The sequence below is a fragment of the Drosophila sulfurigaster genome, chromosome 3 (assembly GCF_023558435.1).
Source record: "Drosophila sulfurigaster albostrigata strain 15112-1811.04 chromosome 3, ASM2355843v2, whole genome shotgun sequence".
Taxonomy (NCBI): Eukaryota; Metazoa; Arthropoda; class Insecta; order Diptera; family Drosophilidae; genus Drosophila; species Drosophila sulfurigaster.
Window position 1 is genome coordinate 3065877 of NC_084883.1, and position 27758 is coordinate 3093634.

At 38.6% G+C, this 27758-nt stretch overlaps 2 protein-coding genes across 4 annotated transcripts; both read left to right on the top strand.

Annotated features, from left to right (window-relative positions):
* Positions 1-163: 163 nt before the first annotated feature.
* On the top strand, positions 164-25922 carry LOC133846084 (sodium-dependent neutral amino acid transporter B(0)AT3). 3 transcript variants are annotated; one of them, XM_062280829.1, is made up of 10 exons: positions 164-470; positions 7230-7544; positions 8294-8526; positions 8585-9162; positions 9666-9813; positions 10514-10875; positions 10932-11094; positions 11157-11360; positions 12923-13227; positions 25796-25922. In XM_062280829.1, the coding sequence occupies exons 2-9, from the start codon at positions 7277-7279 to the stop codon at positions 13190-13192; spliced, it is 2226 nt and encodes a 741-aa protein (XP_062136813.1). In that variant the 5' UTR covers positions 164-470; positions 7230-7276; the 3' UTR covers positions 13193-13227; positions 25796-25922. The 3 variants fall into 3 exon arrangements, with proteins under 3 accessions (XP_062136813.1, XP_062136814.1, XP_062136815.1); XM_062280830.1 differs by having other exon boundaries at positions 164-450; XM_062280831.1 differs by lacking the exons at positions 12923-13227; positions 25796-25922 and adding exons at positions 11654-11722; positions 11848-12064.
* LOC133846086 (phosphoenolpyruvate carboxykinase [GTP]) lies at positions 18212-27758 on the top strand. Its single transcript, XM_062280834.1, has 2 exons — positions 18212-18669; positions 25796-27758. Exons 1-2 carry the CDS (start codon positions 18635-18637, stop codon positions 27678-27680), a joined length of 1920 nt encoding a protein of 639 aa, XP_062136818.1. The 5' UTR covers positions 18212-18634; the 3' UTR covers positions 27681-27758.

The window sequence follows — 27758 nt, forward strand, 5'->3', positions numbered from 1 at the left end:
ATCCTTCAGCGTCACTGCTTAGAATGCCCAATATTCTCAATTTGGTGGTGGTTTTACGCATGCTTTTCACCACAGCCAACTGCGAGCTTCTCGCGCTGCTATCGAGTGAAATCGAATGAATCTAATGCACCACAGAGCACTCGTGGGTTTTTAACGGCGCCAAGCAAATCAGTTTACAACGGAAAGCACAAAGCAACGGTCGTGAGAATTGAGCAAAGCTCCATAAATAAAAAAATTAAAACAAATAAAATAAACGCAAATTTTCGTGACAGAATTTTTGGAATTTGTGAGTGTGGTGCAAAGTGCCTACAAGAAATTCCAACAAGTTTATCTTTCAAAGAGAATCTGGTATCTGTCAAAGCTAAAAGATAGAAATAAAGCAAAAAGCCGCGCGATTGTGTCCTTTGTGTCTGTGTGAAAAAAATTCCGCCCTTAAAGAGCCCTATTGAAGTAAGCGAACTGAAAGTTTGGTACGTTTCAACTTCGCATAGAACTGTCAGAATTTGTATCCTGACGTGTCCTGCGCACACAGCACATATACATGCGGTCATACACTCACCAATACCTAACGCACCCATACACATACATTAAGGATACACGTGCTTCCCTTTAAGAATCTTTCGGTTGCATTGCGATTTCAATTCGACATTTTTACACAGTCCGCAATTGAATATAGATTGTGCTTTAAGTAATTCCGAAGTACTAAAATTTTTGAAATGTTTTTAAATGCATAATCTGCAATCAGCGAATATTGTCATGTAAATTATTCGCTGAGATCGCACGTCGAACGATGCTTTATTCTGTCATTTTTATAGCGAAAAAAGAGTATAAAAATGAAAGCCTCCATGAGGCAGAAGCACGTGTGTTTTGAAAGCTCAACAAGAATGCGTGGCAACAATAATAACAGACTGTTATGAGTTTGCAAATTGAATCAGAAGTTAGTAATAATATCATATGATTGATTTTTGCATAACCCATAAACATAAACAGATTTCTTGCTGCGAAAAATATGTGGATTTCCGTACAAGCTTTTCACACTAGTTCTCCTCTGCTTGCTTTCCTCTCTCATCTCTCGACTCAGTCATTTTCTCGCTCTCCGTCTCTCTTTATTGCGTGCTCAATTGCTCTCATCTACCCAAATGTGGTGAAGGGAAATTGCATTGAGGCTGGCAATGGCATTGGCTGGGGGTTGTTCTGTCCAAAAGCTCAACCCATGTCCCATTCCTCCCCACATCCACATCCACATCCACATCCACATCAACATCAACATCCATGTTCGTGGCCATAGCCAAAGCAGCAGCATCCGCCCAACAGCCCAACAGTTGATGCTCTGCCAAAAAACAAGAAAGTGAACTTTGTGCTTGGCTGATTGTGTTTTGGCCCTGACAATTGCCAGTTTTCCGATTCCCTTCTTCTCATCCACATCCACATCCACATCTACATCCACCCTCTCAGTATTTATCTCCCTCATTTTCTCTTCCTTCTTTCTCACATCGTGTTGAGAGAGCGAAAGTATATTATGTGTTGAAATTCCGCCATATAAGGCAGTAGTTATTTGGGGTTTAAAAAGTCGATACTATGTCCACCAAATGAATTGATGTTTACCTTCCATACATTGTGTTGCATTTGGCATTGAAATCTATCGTATAGATAGTAAGTCTTCTATTCTGCGTAGCTTGTAATTATAATAATAATAGAATAAACATTTCCGCATTGTAGAATGTTGAATGTGTTTTAAATTCATTTAAATTTTTAAAAATTTAGCTGCCTTCAAAGATTGATTAATTTGGATTAATTTGGTTTCTATGTGGCTAAAATCTTATCAATTTGGGTAGCTTGTAAATTTTCCATTGTCTCATGATTTGAGATACAATTTCGCTGAAACTAAGTGCAAGTGTTTACATAAGCTTTGAGCTAGTTTTTGCAGACCAAGAATTGGGATGCGTAAACAAAGCGAATTGTAATACAAAACCACTAAATGGAACAGCTAAAGCAGATTAAAGTGGCTCCAACCAGTCCAGTCCAACTCAGTCATGGCTTCAGCTTCAAAGGCGACTAACTTGGAATTCTAGAAAACCGTCGAGGAGTGCAGGTGGCGACTCTTGAGCGTAATCATCAAGGTCAGGCCACTGACGCACCCCAAAAGCGGGAAGTGGGGTTTGTACTTGAATTTTTGTTCAGCTAGGCTATCAAAGAGAATAGAATCGGCGCCACTTTAACCGAAGCGCACAAAGGCATGGCGTGGGAAGTCGAACAAGTTCAGAGGCCAACGCTTTATGGCATTGATTCCTAAACAACCAAAAATTGGACAAAAATATTGTAAACCAATTGAAGCATTGCAATTGCCAAAAATGCGCTTATTCTTTGACTAAAAATAGATGGGAAAATTTTGAAAATTAAAATTCTCAATGTATGTATTCATAAATACGAGCAACTTGAGTTTGCCGACAATGTTTACAAGTGTTCAAGTGTGCGGTGGCAAAAGCTGTAGCGGAACAGATAGAGAAAGATAGAGAGAGGAAAGGGAGAGAAAGAGGTGAAATAGCAAATAACAAATCCAAAAAGCCCCATAAAACGTGCAAATCGATGGCATGAATCGAATGCTTTTCATTGCTAATCAAACTGCATGATTTATGCAGAATGAAACGTGCCCCCACCCTTCTTCTTTTTATAGTGTCTCTTCTATGCCGACTACCTCAATTCGCGTATCGATTGGATCGGGTAACACGCCATGTCACACACTACACACTAGATAATCCTTTACTCTGTTCTTTCCCTTGAGTTCTACACTATATTTGAGTGTGCTGGCTTTAAAGTGTCAGAGTTAGAGGAATCTGCCGCAAGGCAAATCCTTCTCTTTCGCCTAGCGTTGCTGAAGGGTTGAACTTACAACACACAAATATACATATTCCATATCTACCCTATGCCCAAAGTTGTCAGAGTGAACCTCATATGTCAGACTATGAACGCATCAAACGCAGCGACTATAAAATATGAAGCTATTAAATTCAAAAAGGGCATATGAGTACAACTACCATATGGAATTGTATTTTATTTCCGCTTAATACTGCACTCAAGTGTATCGTAAAAAGGCCAGCTAAGCTCGACATATACGATATGCGATAATATTATCTGTTATATATCAAAATTACCGCTTGGGAACTCTCTTAATAATTGTTAATTTGGTAACTTTTGAAAGTGAGCTTTTGAGAATTTAGTATATATTTTTCTTAATATCAATTAATTTTTTATATAAATCATTTATTTTCTACATGTTTTCCTAAACATTTCAATCTTTATAGAACTTTAAAAAAATAAATTAAAAATAATACATATATATAATAATATAATAATAAAAAATAAACCATATACTAGATATATAAATTTAAAGGGTATCTATGAGCAGTGCTTGCTCAATTTGCACTTCTATAATACTTGTTTTGAATAACATTTTGGCACGACGCAATTCCCTTTTGTCCTTTATTCAAAGGTACAAGTTAAAGCGCACCGAAAAAGACACCAACACAAGCCCACAAATGGCAAGCTTTTATGCCCAATGTGCGTGTGTGTGTGTGTGTGTGTGTGTGAGTGAGTGTCAATGTGTATGTGAGTCTGTATGTGATATTTAAGAGGTAGCTCCGTTTTGGGCGCACTTTCGGTAGATTTCCATTCATTTAAAATGTATTTTTGTCTGAGGTCGAAGCCAACGCGTTTGCTTTGCTCTTGTGAAATTATTTTGTGTGCATTGCAATGCGGTTATATAACAGTTGTGTGCGAGTGTTCGTGGATTAGTGAAGGATTCGGGATAATATTTTGGTATACTGCCGAAGCCCTAATTGAGTCCAATAAATAAATTTGTGGCCTTTACAGGGGCTATTATTAAATAATATCCTACAAAAATTGCTTAAGTAATGTGCTGCAGACCACTTAACACTCATGCCAACGTTCCTTTCCACACCCCCGCGTCACTCGCGGAAAGGTTGCTGTTGACAGGGCCAGGGCCAGATGTGTCCTGCAAGAGCAAAAACAAAACAACAGCGGACAGCTTTAAATTTATATATAGAATCGCCGGTTGAAGAGAGAGAGAGAAAGAGAAAAGGGGGCACTTAGGCATGGGTCAAATGCCAGGTGCATGGAAAACAACAACAAGAATTGCGACGTAGAAATCAGTGTTGGGCCACAATAACAATAGCTCAGGACCTCACAGGACTGCTATTTTCACACACAACGTTTTACGTAACATAAATTGGATTGTGTAATCAACAGAGCGAGAAAGAAAGTTGGAGGATTGGACAGGCGACAGACGACAGACAGACAGACAGACAGACAGACAGACAGACAGAGGCGATAGTGATAAACAAACCGGAATCAGCAACTAACCGACTAGGTCAAGGGTGAGACATCATTTTAGGAGAGGGGGAGTTTCTTTCGCACAATTGAATAATAATGCGCTGTGAGTGCTTTATTAGAGTGCAGGGATATAATTTGGGTGGGCAGCTTTAGAATTTTCGCCAGTCAGTTGTCATTTGATTTGCCATCTAGAATAAATATTTACAATTGCATCCTCTAACCAGCGAGTGTTTGAGCTCTTGTACAAGATACGCAATTGCCGCTGGCCATTTGAAAAGCAGCCAAAGACGTCATAGCGCATTACGTATACGCCAAGTTGGGCGCACTCACAACCCACACACACACACACACACACACACCCTTGCACCCACTTGCCTATGTAGTATGTATGTAAACGTTCAGTGCCATCAATGAAGCAGCAGGACGCCAAAAAGCTTTTTCAGACAGCTTTTTAGCCGCTTCTCTTTCACTCTTTGCCACTTTTCGCTCTGTCACTCTCTTGCTTCGACGTTTTGTGGTGAGTTTCTCTTTCGTTAGTGCACCTAATATTCCTTCTTCTTGCTGCACAGCTGCTTACTCATACATACATATGTATGTATGTATGTGCCAGTTCGCTCTTTCATTCTTCGTCGCTCTCTTTCACTCATCGCCCTTCCCTTTTATCCACATTGTAGTTTCCGTTTTACTGTGGACTTCTGCTGGCGACATTTTACTACGTCAGCAGGCGAGACGAGCCTCCAAGTAAATAGCACAACACACAAATACATAGCCATGGGCATGTGTTTGCTAATATGTATAACCGTGTCTGTGTGAGTGTGAGTGTGGGTTAGTGCGTACTTTTGCTGGCTTTGCTTTGTAACGACCTTCTGCAGCCCTTTTTGGGGGTCTTACACTGTGCAACACGTAAAACAATTAAAAGTAAAAGCAACTGCCATTTGTCAGTGAACGAACGAAAAGTTTCGAATGGGACTATCAAATACTCTGGAATCAAAGGAATCCAATTGCATTGATTTTTATGCTACATTATTTAAATTTTCAGAATGTGATAATATTAACATTTAAAATAAGATGGTAAAGAATGATCCATTGGATAATCAAAATAGCATTAAAGTTCTGAGAATTCATATATACTTGAGTTTGCTTCATATATTTTATAACTATATCTAAAAGTTTCAAATCATATGAAAAGTAAAATATAATATAAAAGAAATATAAAAGTAAAAATATAATAGAAATATTCTATTGAATTCGCATAGTTGCACTTAAATATGGCTCCTTGAGTAAATTCTTCGTTTTTCTATCATCTATTAGAATTTATATTATAAATACTATTACCATTTCTAAATGTTTGCTCTAAATTTAAATACGAATATTCTTTCCAAGTTCCTATCTTTAGCTTTTATAGTTATTGCTATTCAAGTGTTCACAGGAATATAGTAACAGACTTACGAATAGATATGACCAAGAAGGTATATTACTTAACTGGGTAGAAAATATATTTAGAACAAATATTTTCTATAAGGAACCATAACCGCTATTTATATTAAGTAGAAATTTTCTTTAATACCTTTTATTAATTTCATATTACTCTGCGTAATGCTCCTAAATACTATGTTACTTAACTAATCCAGTTTAATGAATTATATATTCAATGTGCGTAGTCACATAGGTACATAAAATAAACGACTTTCCACATTAATACTACATATACATATACATTGTACATACTCTGGACTGCATTTTAATTAGTGGCAACCTTCTCTTTGGTTGCAATTGAAAGCTCTTGGTGTTTGGTAGATTAGTTAGTAACACAGAGGACATAGGTAGAAGAGAGCAAGAGACAAATAGCTATAGTGTGAGTGAGAATGAGCTGCACTGACATTGTTTGAGGCAGGAGCACACTACACATATGTACATACGTATAGTATATGTCAGTTTGGCATCCACTTAAGCTTCATCACTGAACTTTATCAAATTACAAATAAAAAAAAAAAGAAAATGTTGGCAACTAGTGAACAAAGAAAGCAAATAAAATTCCATAATGGCCAAACAATTAGGGCACAAATTGAGTTACCTGGCATCACAATTCTGCCATATACAACGAACCACTCGAAAGCCAGCTCAAGGACGTGCCACAAAAAATGGTTAGCTTAAGCTTATTTGCATGTATACACAAGTCTGCAGGTACTCACTGTGAAACACACATGGTCTATAGCTACATTATTGATCAAACAAATGACAGGTTCATCAAAAAGTTGCAGACTGCATGAATACACAATTCAGATACTTGGCTACTTTATGAGTATAATAAAAAAGTGTAAGCAGAATACTTAATTAACTAAATAATAAGTTTTATAGTAGTATTTTATGGAACAAAATGAAATTCCCATAGCAGGAATAACATATTAGTAGTATTTAAGCAATTTTGGTAAAAAGAATAAAACTAGAAAAACAGCTGATAATAAAGAAATGTATTATATTGTTTGAATTCACATTTATTGAGTCTCTAAATAGCAATACCAATTGCAGGACTTAATAAATATAATTGTTATTGGATCGTTGCTAAGACAGCGAAAGATCCGAAATTCAAAAAAGCGGTTTTGATTCATTAAAAAAAGAATGAATAGAAACTGATAAAAAATTGTTTGACTTGCTTATTTCAATTCGCATATTACGTAACTTACTGGGACAATGAATTTAACGGTAGCCCCTTACTTTTGCGCACTTAATAAAAATCTAAGGTAGATAGATTATTAAACTTTTCCCTAATAAACTCTAGATAAACACTGTGTTATTATACTTTTGAAGCTACAATATCACCATTAAATAAATAGATAATAATTCTCCATGCTAATTCAGTTCTTCATTATAATTCACAGAGAAAAAGTCACGTTGAAGTAAAAGGGGCAGTTAACTCCCAACGTTGATGGCTGCCACTAAAATAATTGATGCACCACGCAACGGCCACGAGATGGCGCCACTGAACACGAGAGCCAGGGGCGATGGCACCCATGGGGTGACCATTGTGTTAACCGCACCTCAACGTAACTCAGTGCAATCGGTGGACATCCCAGGCGAACCGGATCGTGCCGCCTGGAGTGGCAAGATGCAGTTCTTCCTCAGTATTATCGGCTATTCCGTGGGACTGGGCAACATCTGGCGCTTTCCCTACCTATGCCAACAGAATGGTGGCGGTAAGTAATATAGGGAAATATCTCTCAACGAATTATACTGTATATATGAGATAAGAAATCGTTGCCCGATCAATGCACTGGGTCAACCGAAATCGAAGTGAAGTTAATATGTCTGGATGATAACGTTAATTGCATTGACTTTAGTCAGAAGCAGACAGAAGCAGAGGCGGATTTGATTCAACGGGAGGTTGTAAATAAAAGCAGTATATTGACGAAATGTCAAACAAGTCTGGATAAATAAAATTGATAGTTCAATTCCAACATTGTTAGCTCAATGGCCCTCTTTCCCCCGCAGTCTGCTCCTGTTGCATTCGTACATACAAATTCGATATCATGAGCGCATGAGGCTGAAGCTAATCAAATGCGCTGCTCTGACAATAACATTATGAGATTTAATGTACACTAATTGCAGAGCTTACGACTCGTGAATGGGCTGCACTTGTGTAAGGGCGGCGGTGGCGCTTGGCGGGTTTTATTGGGACTGCCGGAAGAGCTTAATTGTGGGCCTTGGCCCCGAGGCGAACTATGTACCGTATGTGAATACACACACCTCTCTTGTGCCAAACAACGCACTTTTATTGAAGGAAACATTCCGCGCTTCAAGCTCTTTTGGTTTTAATTCAATTACGAATGTGTCGACTAAAAATAGACTCATTGGGAATACTCTTAACTATGAATCAATGACCCACTAAAGTCAGTCGACCTAGAGTTTAACGTAATGAGTTGATTTTGCTTTTGCTCTATTGCAGGTGCATTTCTGATACCCTTTATGATAATGTTGATACTGGAAGGCATACCCCTGTTCCTCATCGAGTTGGGCATGGGTCAGCGTATGCGCTTGGGTGCCTTGGGTGTGTGGAACACCATTCATCCGTGGTTGGGTGGCATCGGCATCTCCTCGTGCATTGTGACACTCTTTGTGGCGCTCTACTACAATGTGATCATCACGTGGGTCTTCTACTATCTGTTCAACAGTTTTCGAGTAAGTTATTACTATATTCATAAAAGGCTAAATAATGAAATCTATTTCTCTTTTGCAGTATCCGTTACCGTGGTCAACTTGTCCGACAAACAGCAGTGGGTTTGAGCTAGAGGAATGCGCCAAGTCGTCGGAGACAACATATTTCTGGTATCGAACCACATTGGATGCGGCCCCATCGATGGATGAACCCGGCGGCCTTAAGTGGTGGATTGTCTTGTGCCTTCTGCTGTCCTGGACCATTGTCTTTTTCATTGTGATGAAGGGCATCCAGAGTTCCGGCAAGGTGGTCTACTTCACCTCCCTCTTCCCCTACATTGTGCTCACCATCTTCTTCATAAGAGGAATCACGCTGCGCGGCGCTGGCGACGGATTGATGCACATGTATACACCCAAGTTGGGTAAGCTACTGGAGCCGACGGTCTGGTTGGATGCGGCCACACAGGTCTTCTATTCATTTGGCCTGGCCTTTGGGTCGCTGATTGCCTTCGGCAGCTACAATACGCCGAAAAACAATTGCGTCCGGGACGTGCTGCTGGTTTCCGTGTGCAATGCGGTCACCGCCATCTATGCGAGTGTCGTCATCTTTGCTATACTTGGATTCAAGGCCACAGTCAACGTGGATCGCTGTAATGCCGGGTGAGTTGCGAGCACTGATTGTGACATGGCTTAGGGTTGGGTCTGGGGTCATTGCAAGTTCACCATCAGCACGCATCAGCGGGCATCATCGGGCATCAGCGCACTGGGCGGGGTCATTACTGACCATCCAATCCACTCATTCACCAGTTGTAACTGGCATGCGGCAGCTTGTGTACGACGACGAGCAGCTATCTTTAGCTCGTCGCTACATTTGCTGTTGTTTGCTTGCCCATTGATAGCCCAATCGATACGCGGTCAATTTGTTTCAATTAATGGGCGCTGCACAGGTTTCTGCAATGCCTTCCCTTCCCTCCCCGCTCCCTCTTGCCGTTCCACAGTATTCCCATCGCTCTCTTTGAGCTATTGACAATTGCTCTTCAACTTTTGTGTTGTGTTGACCCATTGAGCTTGCCCCAGGTATTGAGTTATTATTCTCTACTCTATTGCCTAACTGGTTCAAGCCGACTACAACTGGTCTCTTTTTTCTCTCTGTTTTCTTTTAGAAATTCGGAAATGCTGGTAAAGTATGATATGCTGCCCTACACGAATGCCACAGTCGAGGAGTTCAATGTGGCTATGGCCAAGTACAATGCAACCGAGCCCAAACCATTCGTGCTCAGTGTATGCGACATTAAAAAGGAACTGGACAATGTAAGTGGTTAAACTTAAATAATTAAAGTGGATAACTTAAAAAATCGAATATTAATATTATGTTATTAGAAAGGTGTTTAGATAGGAATATAATTATTATAATTTTTTAATTGTTTGAATGAACTTATTATTTGGGATAATTACAAGAAAGGAAAATAAGGATGAGAGCTACAGTCGATAGATTAGATAACCTGATATTAACATTATGTTGTTAGGAGGGTGTTATAGAACGTATAGATAGGGATATCAAGTGAATATTATTATAATTTTATAAGTGTTTGAATGAACATTTTATTAGAGACATTAGTAAAAATGTATGAGTATGAGAAGTACAGTCGAGCGGACTCACCACATTCTATGAATATACCAAATCAATATACCGAAATAATACAATTGGTATATCGATATAGTACTACATTAAAAATGTATCATAAAGCACAAGATATCTCATATTGGCTGATATTAAAGCAACTATGACTCGCTGTTAGTTTGGTATATTCATTTGGTATCTTATTGTTATGTTATCTTATTTACAAAAACGGAGCAACGTTGTAAAAACTATATATTATATATATTATATATTATACTCAGATGTTTTGGTTACAATTTTATTATAAGTGGTTTGGCTGTTGATCACTTTAGTTTCTAGCTTATATCTTTAATATAAACTCTGCTAAATTCTTCTTTCTCATCTCCCTAGGCTGCTGAGGGCACTGGCTTGGCGTTCATTGTCTTCACCCAGGCCATCGTCGAGCTGCCCGGTGCACCATTCTGGGCTGTGCTGTTCTTCACCATGTTGTTGTCGCTGGGATTGGGCTCACAGATCGGCATCCTTGAGGGCATGCTGTGCACGTTATTCGACATAGACATCATAAAGCGGGTTAAGAAACAACATGTCACTGGCGTGGTATGTCTATTCTGCTTTATTGTCGGTTTCATCTTCTGCACAGGTGCCGGCGAGTATTGGCTCAAGATGTTCGACTCTTTTGCCGGCACAATCGGTTTGGTTGTTGTAGCACTAATGGAAATGATAGCCGTCATCTTTATTTACGGACACGAGCGGTAATTATTGAGATTTGCATTTTGAATGTCGATTACAATTTGACTTTTATTCACAGCTTCACTGAGGATATCTATCAGATGACGGGCTATAGACCGGGTCTATACTGGCAGCTAACTTGGCGCTACATTGGCCCTGTTATCATGGTCTGCATATTGATCTCCTCTGTGGTCTTCATGGTCATTCGCAATCCCACATATGGAGCCTGGAATGCCGAACTGGTAGCTAACGAATACTTTTTAATTTTGTAGAAGTATTTTCACTAAACTCTCCCATTATTCAGGGTGCTATTGAGCAAAAGAATTACCCCAATTGGGTGATGGGCATTGCCTTGGCCATGATTATGGCGGGAGTGCTGCCCATGCCCATTGTGTTCCTCATGCGCAGCTTCCAGTGCCTGAAAGTGGATCTGGATATTCACCAGGGTTCGATACGTCGCAATGAGACAACCGCCTCTACAAAGGAAATGATTGACAACGATGATGATGTGAGTGTAAATCTGGGTTTCGGGGAGGGTTTTATCCCATTTGGGATATTCTGTATAGTAAAGTACTTAGTTGTGTTGTTGTCTTGGAGTTAAGCTAAGATTCTCTTTTCAACTACTACTATAAATGTAACTAATTGTGTCTTCTCTCTCACTTAACGATTCACTCACACATTTGCGCTTGTTTCTCTATCTACCAAAAAAATCAAAAACAAAAACAAAACAAAATGCTTCAAATTTGTAACATCAACATTCGCGACATTCAAAACCATTCCATCTCGCTCAATGTCTATCAGAATTTGAGTCCGGATATGCCACCGCAAGATTCATTAGCGGCGACACGCTTCACAATTGGAGACTTTGAAGTAAGTTCTATGTTGTCCTATCATCGCCACCTAACAACCGCCACGTTCATAAGACAGCTGCTAATATCACAATTCTCGATTTTCTTCTTTCCCTTCTATTTTATGTGTCACACTCATGCAAACAGAACTAGAACTTCTAAAATGAAAACCAAAAACAAAAACTTAAAAATAATCGAATTACAACACATTTTAAGTATCCAACTCAAGTAAATACCCAAAATCCTTACTCAACTCAACTCAACTCAACTCAATTCTCAAAGTAGACCCGTTGCATCGCCTGACTCCACGCATTTCGAGGACAATGAGAAATTAAACACGCGCCGTCTGCCTGACTATACAAAAGTCTCATAAAGCAAACTTGCTCACTTATTGTTGAACCGATTTGAAATAAGTAAAGCAACAAGCAAATATTTTTAAACAACAACGCACAGCATATTAACTAGCAACAAACAATTGCAATGCCATTTAAATATACTTTGAAATACATACATACATAGGCAAAATGTTGTGTATTCTATCGTATCTATCGAACAACTGCAATTTGTACTCTTCAGCGCCTTCTTTACAAGAACAAAGAGAACGAAAATATGAAGAAGAAGAACAATGATAACAATTATTTACCACAAATTAGTTTAGTGCAAATGTTACTCGTACTCGTACTCGTACTATATGATAAAAAGTTAACTTCAAGTTTAGACAAGGCTCAATGATTAGGCTTAGGCTGCAGACTGACTGACCAAAGAAGTGACTAACTGACTAACAGAAAGAATGGACAGACAGTCAGACGGATGGGCTATTCGCAGTCAGATTACGAGTAGCAACTCTGGCCTAAAGATGGTTCAGTAATGCAAACAAAAGAGGTAAAGTACCGTTTTGTAAATTGATCAAAAACTAATTTCAAACTAAGATGTATAATTTTGTTAATATCTTACATTGTTTTGTTTGTTGCTCCCCTTGATTTCGTTTGTCTTTTTGGTACTTGTATTGTCATGAACTCTTACTGAAGTTCATAAACTGTAGCTGTCGATGGGCTTTTATCCAGTTCTAAGTGCGCTTAATATCAGATATGCCATTAATGAACTATCTTTCTTTTTTTTAAGTATCAAATATAGTATATACATATTTTGAATATCGTTAAAGTTAATTAAAAACGTCTCTAGTAGTATTATTAATTAATCAACAAACTGTTTGCCTTCTTAGGACGATGAGGAGGACGATGAGAATGATTTCAGTGGGCCAGCGTTGGGTGGTCATGTGAAGACCCAGAGCGACTTTTCCGAGGACGATGAGGAGGATAAGCCTATGACCATGCGCTTAATGATGATGCGTCCAACAACAGCAGCAGCAACAACAACAACAACAAACAACAAAACAAACCCAACCACGCCCCTCAACAAAATGGGCAGCAATCATCTAAATGTGCCAACAAGCAGAAAGCAGAACTTCAAAAAGAACGCATACGATGTGTAGATAGTGAGTTGCAAGAAGATTGCGAGGTGGCAAGGGTGAGTAATATACCATATAAATATATACAAATATACTATATATTTGGTATATATGCATATACTTAATGTACTATGTAAATCAGATGCTTATGAAAGCGCTAAACCATTTATATGAGAGTAATTTAAGTATTTTAATGTAATCTATAATTAAAATAATACAACTTAAAGTTAAGTAAAACGTTTTCAAATGAATAGAACAAAAAATCAAATATAAAAATTGTTAAATAAACATTTCACAAACTAACACTCCCACACACACACACACACACTAACACATACACAATCACAAATATACACTATGTACAATGAGCTACAATTGAACTACAAAACGGGTTTGAACAAAGTTGGAGATCTTGAGAAAGGGATTACATACATTTATTTATGTTGCCGTAGTATTTAGTTGGAAAAAGTTAAATGCTTTAACTGTTAATCACAGCCGTATTTTCGTATGTTTTAAGCCCAATCGACATATATATCTATATGTACATATATTATATATACTATATTTATCTAACCCTGCCTAGCCGAGAGAATTTGAATTGCAAGATGCTTTGTAGAAATCCAAAGAAACACTTTTAACGAATGCATTTCCACGAGTTTAACTCATTATTAGTCTCATTTCTTCAAGTTGAACTTACATACTCGAACACCCAAATATATTCAGTTTAGCTCTACATAAAGTATGATATAAATATTTATATATACATATATATTAACTATTGTAATAATAATAAGAATGGCAAGCAAGTTGAAATATTAACAAGATAACTTCTAGTTCAGTTGTTAAATGCAAACGATAACCAAAAATATACCAAATAAATTTACAAAAATACAAACAACAAAATTCTGGAAAAATACACGAACACACACACAAAAGAAAGATGATAAACCGAAGAGTAGAAAAAAACCAAATGGAATATGTGATATTCTAAATGATATCCTCAAAGTGTAGTCTAAGAAATGTATCATCAAGAAATTATGTTTTCAAACACTGTTCTTTCTCATGCAGCCACTTGCTTCATAACTCTTAATCTGTCCATATTTCCATATTTCAGTTAAGTTTTATTTTCACACACCCAACACTAATAGTGTTCTCCTAAACGAGTATTCAAAACAAATGGAAAAATAAAATAAAAATCTGCTGTGAATAGTTTTAGTGGTTGTAAAGTTCTATTACAAGTCGAAACAAAAAATCGAGAAGCGTTATAAATAAATGAATTAGCTATTAAGCGGCATTAATCTCTGACTAAACTCCAGATTCATCTTTCACCTCTGTTCTAAAATCATACTATATATGTATTTAACATTCGGTTTCCGTAACAGGTTTTAAAGCAACTCACATACATTTATAATTCACATACAAGATAAACACTCTATTGAATTTCCTATAATCAAAAGAAATGGAATTTTTTAATAACGGCAACCGTTGAAGACAATAAGACATAAAAAAGAAAAGAAAATGAACAAAATAGAAATACTTATGAAAACGAATTGTGAACGCTCCGATAGGCACAAGTTTATACAGAGAATTTTGAAATTTGATTTCCATTTTGAAGAGATTTTCAAATCAGTATTTTCCTTTCAGTCAGTAGATTGCTATAGTTGTAAAATGCTGGCGGCACTGTACAGTTCAGTACAGTACAGTGCCTGCCACATGTTCTATTTATGTACCTTGCGATGACACTGGTCGAGAGCGCGAGTGGTAGATAAGAAGCGTTAGTTACGATAGTTATAGCTAAGTATATAAAATCTGTTGACAGTAACTGGAATGAATGAAAGATCTACGCAATTGCGTGTGATCCTTACAGTTAATCCTCCTCCTTCGAATATTATTTGTCCTTTGTCCTTTACACCAATTGATGATCAAATTGTACAATTTATTTCGCATGTTTAAAATTCAACATTCAAACTTAAAATAAAACTATAAATATTGTATATCAATTATTGTCGTAGTGTTTAAGAAATAAGCGAACGATGCGAATAAATGGACTCATGTAAATTTCGATTGTATTTAACGTATCGAGAAATTACTTATGTGAAATATTACTATGATATACATATGTATGTACGCAGGTAATTATTATTAATAAACATATTTCAAGAATAGTGGGTTAAGTTGAAGAAGAGCAAAACAATTGTAATGTTGTGTTTTCATTAAATTCAAATCCTTTCATTCAGAGCCAGAAATTGTATTCTGTCTTTATAATCTGTTCTGATACCGTAATTCACAATAAACTGGAATAGATGGATTACAAAAACAAGTAAGAAAGCTACAGTCGAGTGTACTCGAATGTGAGATACCCGCTACCCATTTGAATAAAAGCAATATATTTTGCGTTATCATTCTCAAAACATACCAAATATACTACAAACATACTAAAAATATACCAAATGATGCACATTTAAAATATACCATAGACGGCACAATATACCAGATTGTCACCCAAAGCAACTAAGACCCCTAGTAAGCAGGAATCATAATTCGCAGCTCTGGCTTTAAAATTACGTGTGTTATTCGTTTTTTTTTTATTTGCGTGGACGGAAGGGGGCGTGGCAAAAATTTGAAACAAACTTAATTTGCCTGCAAACATAACAAATGCTGTCGAAAAAAAATATAGCTCTATCTCTTATAGATTCTGTGATCTTGGTGTTCATACGGACAGACGGACAGACACACAGACGGACATGGCTAGATCGTCTCGGCTGTTGACGCTGATCAAGAATATATATACTTTATAGGGTTGGAGATGCCTCCTTCTACCTGCCAGCACAAAGTTATAATACCCTTCTACCCTTTGGGTAGCGGGTGTAATGAAGTATTGACTAAATTTAATATTATTCACACATAACATTTTTACTTTTAAATAGATATAGTCCTCACATCGCTATCTGTGTTACATAGCGTTCACCACAATCTAATACGCTAGCCTCCTAGTCTCGAGCGAAACTGATTACATTTAAATGATGACCGTTAGGCATCACTATGAAATTGCAAAGCGCCCTCTGTTGTGACCGGTAAGAACTTGAAACCTGAAATAAGCTTTTGCTTAGCTTTGAGCACTAACTAGACTACGCGCATATCAGCAAACCGAAGAATACTCAGATGTGTCAAACAGCGAAATAATTGGTCATTGTAAACATCATTATTGGCGTCTCATAGCTGCGATTAGAACCCTAGAACGTTCGCCCGATTTCGAATTTCGAGCAACAGAAGCACCGTTAAGCGAACGACATCAAATTCAGTTCAATTGCACAATATGGTGAATTCTATTTAGATGATCACAATTTGGAGTATTTCTACATATTCTATTAACATTTCTGCTTTTTCACTTGGAATCTTATTAAGCTGTTGAAGTTATTATTTTAATAATAGATGTAGCATAGAGTAGTATCTCCGTTTTCTGTATCCCAGGAATGAAAATCTTTTCTCAATATTAGCTGTCACAGAGTTCTGCACATAGCATAAGAGAACACTCCATATCCACACTTTCTTTATAGTAGATCCCAATCGTCTTGTCGACAATTTTAATGCATTACTTTAGTCAATAACCAAATAAACACAGTCAATTTAAATTTAACTGCCCATGATTGATAAGGTGAGTTTTAATGTTATCCTATGGTCGATACTAGTTTCCTATTAAAGATTTGTAACACGGTTTCTCAATCTATGTTATATATTAATAGCCAATACCTGCAACATATAACACATCATTATAACTTATTGGCAAAAGAAAATATATAAAAGAGGTATTTTTAAACATAACACAATTAATTCAATGAAATTGAAAACAGTTTTTACTTTAATATTAACTATATATATTTAATTTCTGTTTACAGATATTTTCGTTATATCACAAATCAATGAAAGTCTAAAAATGTTCTTATATTTCATATGTATTAGCAAGCGAATACACTTTATAAATTATATTCCACTTAATTGCCACTTGCACCCATTGTACATCTTTGGCAATCATTAATTGCGTGTTCAATGCATTCTGTTTATTTTGCTTTCTTAATAATTTCTTTTGGCGTTCAGGCGAGAGGAAGGAACTTTGCACTGAGAATAATGTTTAGTAAACGCGAAAAACATTTCCAACAGATTATACTTATCGCTGCTGGGTTCAAGTTTCGTTCGGCCAAATAGCTTCGCAAGTAGCTATTGATAAAGATCCAAATGGGGTTTTCTCCCTCATTCATAGCTTATTTATCCTATTGTAATATTATTGTTAATTATTGCAAGTGCTGCATTGCTGCTTCAATTGGTTTCAGTACAGGTAATTACAGTCATTCCTGAAGTGGCAAAAATAACCATCATAAACAATACGGAGCTATTAAATAATGCGGCAAACGAAAAGAACAATAATAAATGTGTTTACTATTGAGTGATTGATATGAGCTGAGTAAAAAGAGTTGCACGACTAGAAGATTCTCTGTATCAAGCTATCCAAAACTGTTTTGGCTGTAGCCCAGATGGGGTATAGAAATCAGTGGAACGCACAACTCAACGATAAGCGACTATTGCCATTGTTGTAGCATAATTCGGGGCACAGGTCAGAGCGATAAGGCATCCAGACAACAGCTGAGATCGGCTGATGAGGCTCTCGCCTGCCGGAGCAGACATTGAGTAAGTGCAGCGACTGCCAAGTTGGCAGCAGGAGGCGCGTCTCGTCTGTCGAGTGAGGTGCATGCAGAGAGCGGCACGTAGCATGCGGCAGGCGGTGGACGGTAGGCGGCAAGCCGGCAACGTGGGCAGGTCTCTTATCTTATCAGCAGCACATATGTTGATGACACTGAGTGTGAGTGTGAGTGTGGGTGTGGGTGTGAGCGTAAGTGGCTGTGCATAAAACAGAAGTGGAGAGAGCGAAATAAAGACAAACACAACAGAAATCGAAACGAATCGAAAAATGTATAGCAAAGCGTATGTTATGTGTCGTATGGTATGCGATACATCTGTTACTTAAGCCCAACCAACGCCAGCCATAGAGTTTCAGTTTGGTTTGTTGTGTGGACGCAGCAACAAGTGCCAGCAGCAGCAGCAACAGTAGGAGCAGCAACAGCAGTCGTAGGAGCAACAGTTGCAGCAGCTGTGCGATTATTGTTGAAGCACAACAAGTGCCAAGAGCAAGAGAGATTAAAACAGAGAGTGAGAGAACTCTCTGGATTCGCGCCACGTTTCTTCAATTAGTTTGTGCAGAGTGCAAGACATTTAAATATAAATTCGCATTACGACTACAATTTCATCAAATTAAGCGAAACGAAATAAATTCATTAAACGAACTCAACTCAATTGGCAACCGCATCTACAACAACAACTGCATCTGCAACTGCAACTGCAACGGACGCAGCTGAAAGTGAAAGGAAACAGAAAAAAGGGAAGCGATAAAGCGATAAAACGAGAAAACACAAAATGCTACTCAAAGGCATCCACTTGTTGCGAAGCGGGTAAGTTTTAATCGGATTTAAATGTCGCCCCATAAGCAGGTCATTGTCAGCTCGTGGTTAGCCATTTAAAGCGCAGAGCACAGCATTGCTCGAGTTAAGCAGGGACTTCTATTGAGTTATACGTTGGCATTGCACTACTTACTTGTCTTACCAGCTTTGTAGTTTACTACGATTTTCAAGAATATGCTTCAAATAGTTTTCATTGACAATAACCTACCTCAATCGAAGAGCTCTTATCGCTTACAGCTCTTGTAATTTTAATCTCACTCACAGAAAAATTCCACACTGAACTTTTCGCAGCATCCGCAGCAATTCTTATCAATGTTAATGCCACAATGCCATAGACTTCTCTCAAGATCAATGCACTCGTACGAACAACAAATAAAATCATCAACATCCACATCCACATCAACATCAACGTAAAATGTTCTTAAGTTTGGCCGCTCTCATGTTGTTTACAATCGCGCTCTCTCATGCTTAAGTTTACACGCTCGCTAGTTTGTTTATAAACAATTTTCACGCACGCTATCAACTCTCTCAGTTTTATCAATGAATTGGAAGCTTACTTGACTTCGTCATACGACTTTTTGCACGCACTTAAAATTATGCAACATTTTTGTTAGTCGCAGGGTCCCAATTGAATTAATTCTAATCTCCCTGTTCTTCAAGTCTCTGCTTTTAGCTAAGCCAATCAAAATGCTGATAATTCATAAATATTGTTTGGCTGGCGATTACGCGCATATTGCGATTAGAAGAACCCGTATCTCCTTTTTGCACAGCTGTGCCCAATACTTTTACTATAAAAAGTGTAGCATACTTCAGGGCTGACTACTAAATAACTCAATTGCTTGCAATTATTGCATACTTTTGTGGGCAAAAGCTCGCTCTGTAAGCATTTGCTTTGTCCGCTTTGTGTTTCGCATTCTTTATTCAACAATTTCCGCTCCCCTCACCGTACCGCCCACGCTTCGTCTATTATTTTTGTATTTTTGTTTTGGCTCCGGTTTTTTCCTTCTCTTTCTGTATAAATGTGTGGACGTGTGTTTGTGTGTGTGTAGTGAGCGATCTCGGGGAGCGTCGCTTCGCTTTGCCTGCAGTTAACCAACTGGTTCTGCCGCCTCTCTTTGTCTGTGTGTCTGACGTTGCTGGCGTATAAGCAATCAAAACAAAAACAAATCGATGATTGTGTTGGTGGCTGCCTTTGTTTTTGAGGCTGCATGGCAACAGGAACAGCACTGTGCCGGTTACTGAAAATAAAAACAAAATAACCGAAAAACAGACAAAATCGAAATCTCTTTTAACGTTTAGTTACTTGTTTTTCTTGTTGTTTTGCTTGCTTTTGTTTTGATAGCAGCGTTGGAGTGGCGTGGTTTTTTGGTTTTTTTCGGCCTCTTGGCCAATTGTTTTTGTGAGTTGAGGCCTGACAACATCGCTGGAGGTTTCCTTTTCATATTTCATGCGCTTTATCAAAGTGCAGTCGGGCAACGTACATATGTATGTACGTGTATCTGACACTGTTTGTGTTATTATTATTACTTGTGCAATCCATTGACAGTTTGCTAGCAACGACGTTCTTCTGACACGCTGATGATAACCTTAGACAACCCGACGACAACGACAACGGCAATGACAACAAGAGACCGAGACAACGGCAGCAGCAACAGCAACAGCAACGGCAAAACAGCAACGACAACCACAACAATATTTTCGCTTTTGTTGTTGTTGACGCTATTTTGTTAGCCGAGCCCCCCAAGTGAGCAGCAACAGAGACACAAATACAAATAGAACTTGACAAGAGAAATAATATTATTCAAACAATGAAGAAAGACAATAATATTTGCACATATTTTCGCATTCGATGAATGAATAATCAAAATAAATGTGGGCAATCTTATATGTAGTACGTAACTGTAATTACTTTATGACAATATTTATCAAATTGGCCACGCGACTCATCTAATGGGTTTCTCAGAAGTCTTTGTTCCATATCGATCAATAGAAGTCTAGAAGAATTGGAACTCGCTAATTATATCGAATAGTTCAGTTGTTATCAGTTAATTGTTTGTTTACTTGTAGAACACTTTCATATTTCGTTTCATATCGGTTTCAGTTGGGTTTTTATAAAATATTTCAATGTAAGATAAGATAAGATATCCGAAGGGAAGTGTCGTTGGTTTAACAAGAATTGTATATGAAAATGTGAAAATTTCATGACGTGTATTGCATTCTATTACCAACTAAATAAGGTGATCTACTGCGCCACTGTATGCCGTAGAAATGTCTAGAGCACCCGCACAGACCACGACGATTTACGACATTACAAACGAACATACACTTATTATACTTGTAGGAAGACTTTACTCTATAATCTACACGCCACCTACTACGTTTTACACTGAAAGAGAGAGAGATACGATCGTTCTCTTATCAATTGGTAAACACAGGGACAGACACACGTTGATACTGGACTTTGATATGTCATAGAGCTCATTAGTATAATCAAACTGAAATTCAACAATTATTCTCAGTTCCTGCAAAGACCAGTTCTCGCCGGTAATTGATATTAGTTCTTATATTTATTGTGGGGGCAACTTTCAACACAACTAATTGGCCTTGGCCTTCAATTGGTTTCAGACAATGGATGCGAGTAGTATAGTATGTTATTATTACTCGATGACTAGGACAACATTCCCAAAACTGATTCGTTGCAATCCATCCTGAGTTGGCATTTAACTGGTTAAGTGGGGCAACATTCCGGACCGTCCGATGACCTTAGTCATGAATTATATTTAAGGCATGTTGTCAAGGATAAATGCCAGTTACTTTTTACATATATGAACAATACTTAATACATTTATTTAGGTAATGAAAGGGTATGGAACTCGAAAGAAGTCAAGAATTGAAGAAAATAAATAAATATATAGAAAGTTTATTTAGATTGCTTGCATGCATCAATATTCAAAGAATAAAGAAATATTATTGTTTTTGATTGTAGAGATTATAGAAAGTATGTTTGTGACGTAGGGAAAATTTTCCATCAACTTTATTGCTGTCAGAGAGACAGGTTGCAGGTTAACATGACTAAGTCGAAATATTCGCGAAATTCCCTTTTCAGCAGACGTCATAAAATAAATCGGTCTATAAACAATTTAGCTGAGAACTAAATAAAATGTGTTGCTGTTTAAGTGGAGCCACGCGTCGACAACAAAGACATTTGTCTGGCCAGCTCGATCGGTTGGTCGGTCGGTCAGTGATAACTGGTTCAAACTGGACACCCTCGAAACTGGTTTTGCTTGCGATACGCGTTTAGTATTAAGTGTTTAGTGCCTTGGCGTTCGCTGTTCGATGGCCAGCTGATAAGGTCTCCAGCGATACGCACATCTATAGTAATTTGGGGGCTCTGCCCTTAGTCTACTCGATTTTGCCGAAAACTAAGACAGACGGCCAAGGCGAGTTATCGAACTTATCCCCCAGAACAAACGCCCTTAGAACACGATTTATTTGGAAATTCTCGCTTATGGCTGAAATACAAAATAGTGGCGTTATTCTGTTGCCACGTCTAAACCCCAAATAAATATTATATACAACACCTATTCATATCTCTACACAAACATATATATTATATCAATAAATTTTCCACGTATATACTGCATACGTATTCAGTTGTGAAAGTATATGAGAATAAAAAAACACGCGCCTGTTAATTTTCTGCGTATTTCGCATGAAAATCTCAATAAAAATAAATATACGTAGTACAAAAATAAATGTGCCGCAGCAATGGCAACAAAACATCAGCCAGCAGCCAGATACCCAGTACATTCAGCATCCAGTAGGGTATGCAATGCGTGAGAGACTTGCTAATCAAATGCACATTTTTTCGTACAAGTTATTCGATTAGCATTTCTATTATTATATATTAGAGTGTCTAATATATGATGCGTTTCTTTAGGTATTTATAGAGAGCGAATCAACCAAAACATAAATTGTATAAATTTCAACAAAATTCATTTGTTTTTTATTAGAAAATATTTATTATATATTTATATTTGGATTAGAAAATATTTATATTATATTATATTACACAAGTGTATTTAGACTACACAATAAATATAATACATTTAATAATAAAACTAAAGATAAACAATAAAGATGAACAAAATAAGTTATATTAAAATGATTTTTAGGAAAGTAAACTATTTGTAATATCTTCTCTATATGAAATGCTTATTTTCTTTAGGGTATCTCAAGCTGTAGATATCTACATCTAAATCTTTTTAAAACTTATTTGTATAAAAAATATTTCATAAATATTTGCATTTTAGAGTAGTGTTAAAAATAGAATTAGTGATTAAGATAAACCCTTATCTTCATATTCTAGGCAGGGTATCTTACAGACTGAAATGCAACTGTGTTGGTCCTATATTGAATTAAAAGAGCACACAATGCATCTCTGTGAGTGAGATAAAAATGTACTTGCCATTTGTAAATGCCAAACAAAAAAGAAAGAAACAGAAATTCCTTCTTTGAAATCCCAAATCCACTCATTCCAATTCTCATTCCCATAGCCTTAGTCAATGATTGTTTACACAGACAGACCCTGGTTTTTGTTATCATCATAAATAGATTTCTAGTTCGCATTGGCGCGTGACAGTCATCAAACATTCTATAGTATTTAGGGAGATGTGTGCCGAGTAATTAGTTGCAAGTGTCGAGATACTGATAGCCAAAATTTGGAATGAACAACACGAGCTCTACCCATTAAAATTGCAGCTGTGGTCAGTTCTTATCATTAGCATTAGCAAACATAATACTGCATGAATATTTAGCAAGCATTAAGAGTTCTGTGTTTCGTTTTAATCCATTTAAAAGCCCCATAAACCCAACAAAAAACTCCACCAGACGGCCACAAATCTTTGCGCTTTATCAAATTAAGTTTCGCCAAAACAAAGCGAAAACAAAACAAAGGCAAATAAGTCAAAAGAAGCTGAGCAAAACAGCAAACGGAAAAATCATAGTACATGAGATGATCGACTGACGATAAAATCTGTCAATTGGATTAAAGCGAAAAAACGAACAAAACAAACAGAAATTATTAAAAATGCATACACATTAAATTAGCAGACTAATTCATTATCACTTTTGCTATATACGCAAATTCAAGAAGGTTAATTCGGTGGCAAATCAACCAAATTGCTTATTTAGGAAAAAGATTTATATAACTGAATTTGAAGACAATATTAGATATTATTGAAGGGGAAATCAGTTGAATGCTCGGAATACATTTGTTATAATTAGACATTTTATTTATACATACTTTCTATTAGGTATTGTTGTTAATTTAATTTTAATAAGAGTTCTTAATTGTATGGAACATTTTGTATAATTAGTTATTGTTTTTATTAGAGTTTTTCTACTTCTTAAATATGTTTCTACGATTATTGATTCAGAGTTTGTTTGAGATACGAATTTGTTTGCGATCAGCTGTTGCTTTTCAACTCTATTTATTTTGAATAAAGTTGTATTCGTGTTGACACAGCTCTAAAAAGAGCTCTTCTATCTCTTTGTTTAGTGGACTCCACGCGAGACTAGATATCGAGTATACTTATTATCATGCCATAGTCATGCACATAATGTGTGTTAATGACGCTATCCAGGGCAGACATCAGACATCACACACGCCACGCACACTCACACACACTATTGACACACGCACAACAAATACACACACTTACATAGTTACTATCGAGAAGACAAATGCGCAGTTCCGAAACTACGAATATATTGGTCTGCTCAGCCAAATTAGATTACATAAAACGCTGCGTCGTGACGTCACCAAATGGAACAGAGCTCGAATGATTGGACTTTGCACCCCATCAGCATTGTCCATGTAACCGAGAATAGAGTATAGCATTTGTATGTGAAGCATGTCTGAGTGGCCCAGATATTGTGATATGAGCTGATTAACCTCAACAGCAGACACGATAAACGACAGCAGAGTGAGGAAGGGGTCAAAGTTAGGGGATTAGAAGTTCAATTGCTTCATTTCGGGGCAACTAATTGCAGGACTTGTGCAGAGATTCATCCTAAGTGCCATGATAAGCATTCAGTGCCAGTTAGTGCCATGACAAACGATCAGCCGAAGCAAAAGAGAGGCGAGAAAAGAGACAACACCAAAACAGAGAGCCAGACAGCCAGAATGGCTGATGAAACATTGCATCACTTCGTTCAGACGATCAACACACAGGCCAAATGAAAGTGACGCAGTCATGACGACGCCTTCTCTCTATCTCTCTCTCTCTCTTTCTGTCTTTCTCTCTACGATACAAACAGAGACAATTGAAGGTTGTCTCCACTTGGTTGCTGCTCTTGGAATCCCCAAAACCGAACGCCGTCTGTTGTGTTGTGCAAAAGTCTGAGCAAGTTTTTCATGATATTCAACACAAAAATAAATACAAATTGTTGGGCTTAAAAGATATCGACTTTGCAATGCGCTTTAAACTATTTCAAGAATATACTATGGTAGAAAGATTGAAGAAAATTTCAATTTTTGTATTCCTTAATACATTTTTGTGTTGGGAAAATTAATTCAATGTAAGTCTACTATTGCTTAAACCTGATATCGAGACTCTGCCCTTAAAGTTATAATATTATCGTTGAAAGATTTATGGAGAGAATAATTACCAGTAATAATTATTGAAATTATTTCAAAATCATTTCTTAAACTGGTGCTTATTATCAACTAAAATGTTCTCAGCTAAACTTCAAGCTGGAATTAAAAAATTAAATTTTCTTCGCCTCTCCAATAAGCACATAAAACCCAACTGATGTTTTATTTGCACAGGGTATACGCAGAAACCTGCCTGAAACAAGCAGCCAACAGCTGATTAGCCAGTTTGGTTTTTTAATTTTTTTCTACTTTTTTTACAATTGTGTTGGGGTAAATACAGCGTCGCGTCGACTCTTTTCCAGCAGCTGTGCGAGCATACTTAGAATACTAATTGAGGTACAGTTGTGCCCAAGCGTTGTTAGTCGCATAACATTTGTATTTGAGGACTGAACTCAGTTCTGCTTCACTGATATCTTTCCACAATTTGATCCTCATCGTATCTTTCTTCTATTTCCTTAGACTTATTGCGCCGCCCAAGAGCTACAACTTTCGCCTGGTCTGTCGTGCTCTCTCCGTGCAATACGGTGATGCAAAGACCTTGACTCCAGCAGTCAGGGATTATGTGGATAAGTGTGTCAACCTCTGCCAACCGGAGCGTGTCCACATCTGCGATGGTAGCGAGGCTGAGAGCAAACTACTACAAAGCCTCATGCTCAAACAAGGCACTATTGTTCCCCTGCCCAAGTATGAAAACTGTTGGCTGGCTCGCACCAATCCCGCTGATGTGGCGCGCGTCGAGTCGAAGACCTTCATCTGCACGGACCGCAAGGAGCAGACTGTGCCGGTGACGCCCAAGGCGACGCCTGGAACCCTGGGGAACTGGATCTCCGAGGCTGACTTGAAGGCGGCGATCGCAGAGCGTTTCCCCGGCAGCATGAAGGGACGCACAATGTATGTAATTCCCTTCAGCATGGGTCCTGTGGGCTCACCACTCTCAAAGATCGGAATCGAAATCACCGACTCGCCATACGTTGTCGAGTCAATGAAGATAATGACGCGAGCCGGGTCTCCAGTGCTGCAAGTGCTGCAACAAGGCGACGGTCAGTTCGTCAAGTGTCTCCACTCGGTGGGCACTCCATCCAGCGGGGTGCAGGCCCAGGCCTCCTGGCCCTGTGATCCCGAGCGTACCATCATCCTGCACAAGCCTGCCGACAACGAGATCGTTTCCTATGGCTCTGGCTATGGCGGCAACTCTTTGTTGGGCAAGAAGTGCTTCGCTCTGCGTATTGGCAGCACCATTGCCAAGCGGGAGGGTTGGCTGGCCGAGCACATGCTCATCCTGGGCATCACCAATCCGCAGGGAAAGAAGATCTATGTGGCTGCCGCCTTCCCCTCGGCTTGCGGCAAGACCAACTTGGCCATGATGACTCCCACGCTGCCTGGCTACAAAGTTGAGTGTGTGGGCGATGACATCGCCTGGATGAAGTTTGATTCCCAAGGAGTTCTGCGTGCCATCAATCCAGAGAACGGCTTCTTTGGCGTTGCCCCTGGCACATCGCGTGCCACGAATCCCATTGCCATGGACACCGTGTTCCGCAACACGGTCTTCACCAATGTGGCCTCCACCTCCGATGGCGGCGTCTACTGGGAGGGCATGGAGACATCGCAGCTGGCTAATGTTACCGTTACCGATTGGCTGGGCAAACTCTGGTCCAAGGAGTCGGGCAAACCTGCCGCTCATCCCAACTCCCGCTTCTGCACGCCCGCTTCCCAATGTCCCATCATCGATCCCGCCTGGGAGGATAGCGCTGGCGTGCCCATCTCTGCGATACTCTTCGGCGGTCGTCGTCCAGCTGGTGTGCCGCTCGTCTATGAGGCTCGGGACTGGTCACATGGTGTCTTCATTGGCGCCGCCATGCGCAGCGAAGCCACCGCAGCAGCTGAGCACAAGGCCAAGGTAATCATGCACGATCCCTTCGCGATGCGTCCCTTCTTCGGCTACAACTTTGGCGACTACCTCGCCCATTGGCTGAGCATGGAGAAGAGCGGTCAGGTGCCCAAGATCTTCCATGTCAACTGGTTCCGCAAGAGCACTGAAGGCAAGTTCCTCTGGCCTGGATTTGGGGACAACTCAAGGGTGTTGGACTGGATCTTTCGACGTGTGGAGGGCGAGAAGTGCTATGAGGAGTCGCCCATTGGTCGTTTGCCCAGCAAGGATGCACTCAATGTGAGTGGACTGGAGGACAGTGTGGATCTGAAGCAGTTGTTTGATCTGCCGAAGGAGTTCTGGCAACAGGAGGTCGCTGAGATTGAGCAATACTTTGAGGCACAGGTGGGTGGCCATCTGCCCAAGGAGGTGGCCACTCAGCTGGCCGAGTTGAAGGCGCGTGTGGCAGCCATGTGATGTGGGTTCCATAGGTTATTGCTAATCATAGTTTATTAAGAGTCTACTAATAAAAAGCGAGCATGAGATTTTGATGTA

Bases quoted from the DNA above. Each gene is read 5' to 3' on its own strand.
- LOC133846084 (XM_062280829.1), top strand. From the start codon at position 7,277: ATGGCTGCCACTAAAATAATTGATGCACCACGCAACGGCCACGAGATG. The intron at 8,527-8,584 runs GTAAGTTATTAC...TCTCTTTTGCAG, and splicing joins ATCTGTTCAACAGTTTTCGA to TATCCGTTACCGTGGTCAAC. The intron at 11,361-12,922 runs GTGAGTGTAAAT...TTGCCTTCTTAG, and splicing joins TGATTGACAACGATGATGAT to GACGATGAGGAGGACGATGA.
- LOC133846086 (XM_062280834.1), top strand. From the start codon at position 18,635: ATGCTACTCAAAGGCATCCACTTGTTGCGAAGCGG. The intron at 18,670-25,795 runs GTAAGTTTTAAT...CTATTTCCTTAG, and splicing joins ATCCACTTGTTGCGAAGCGG to ACTTATTGCGCCGCCCAAGA.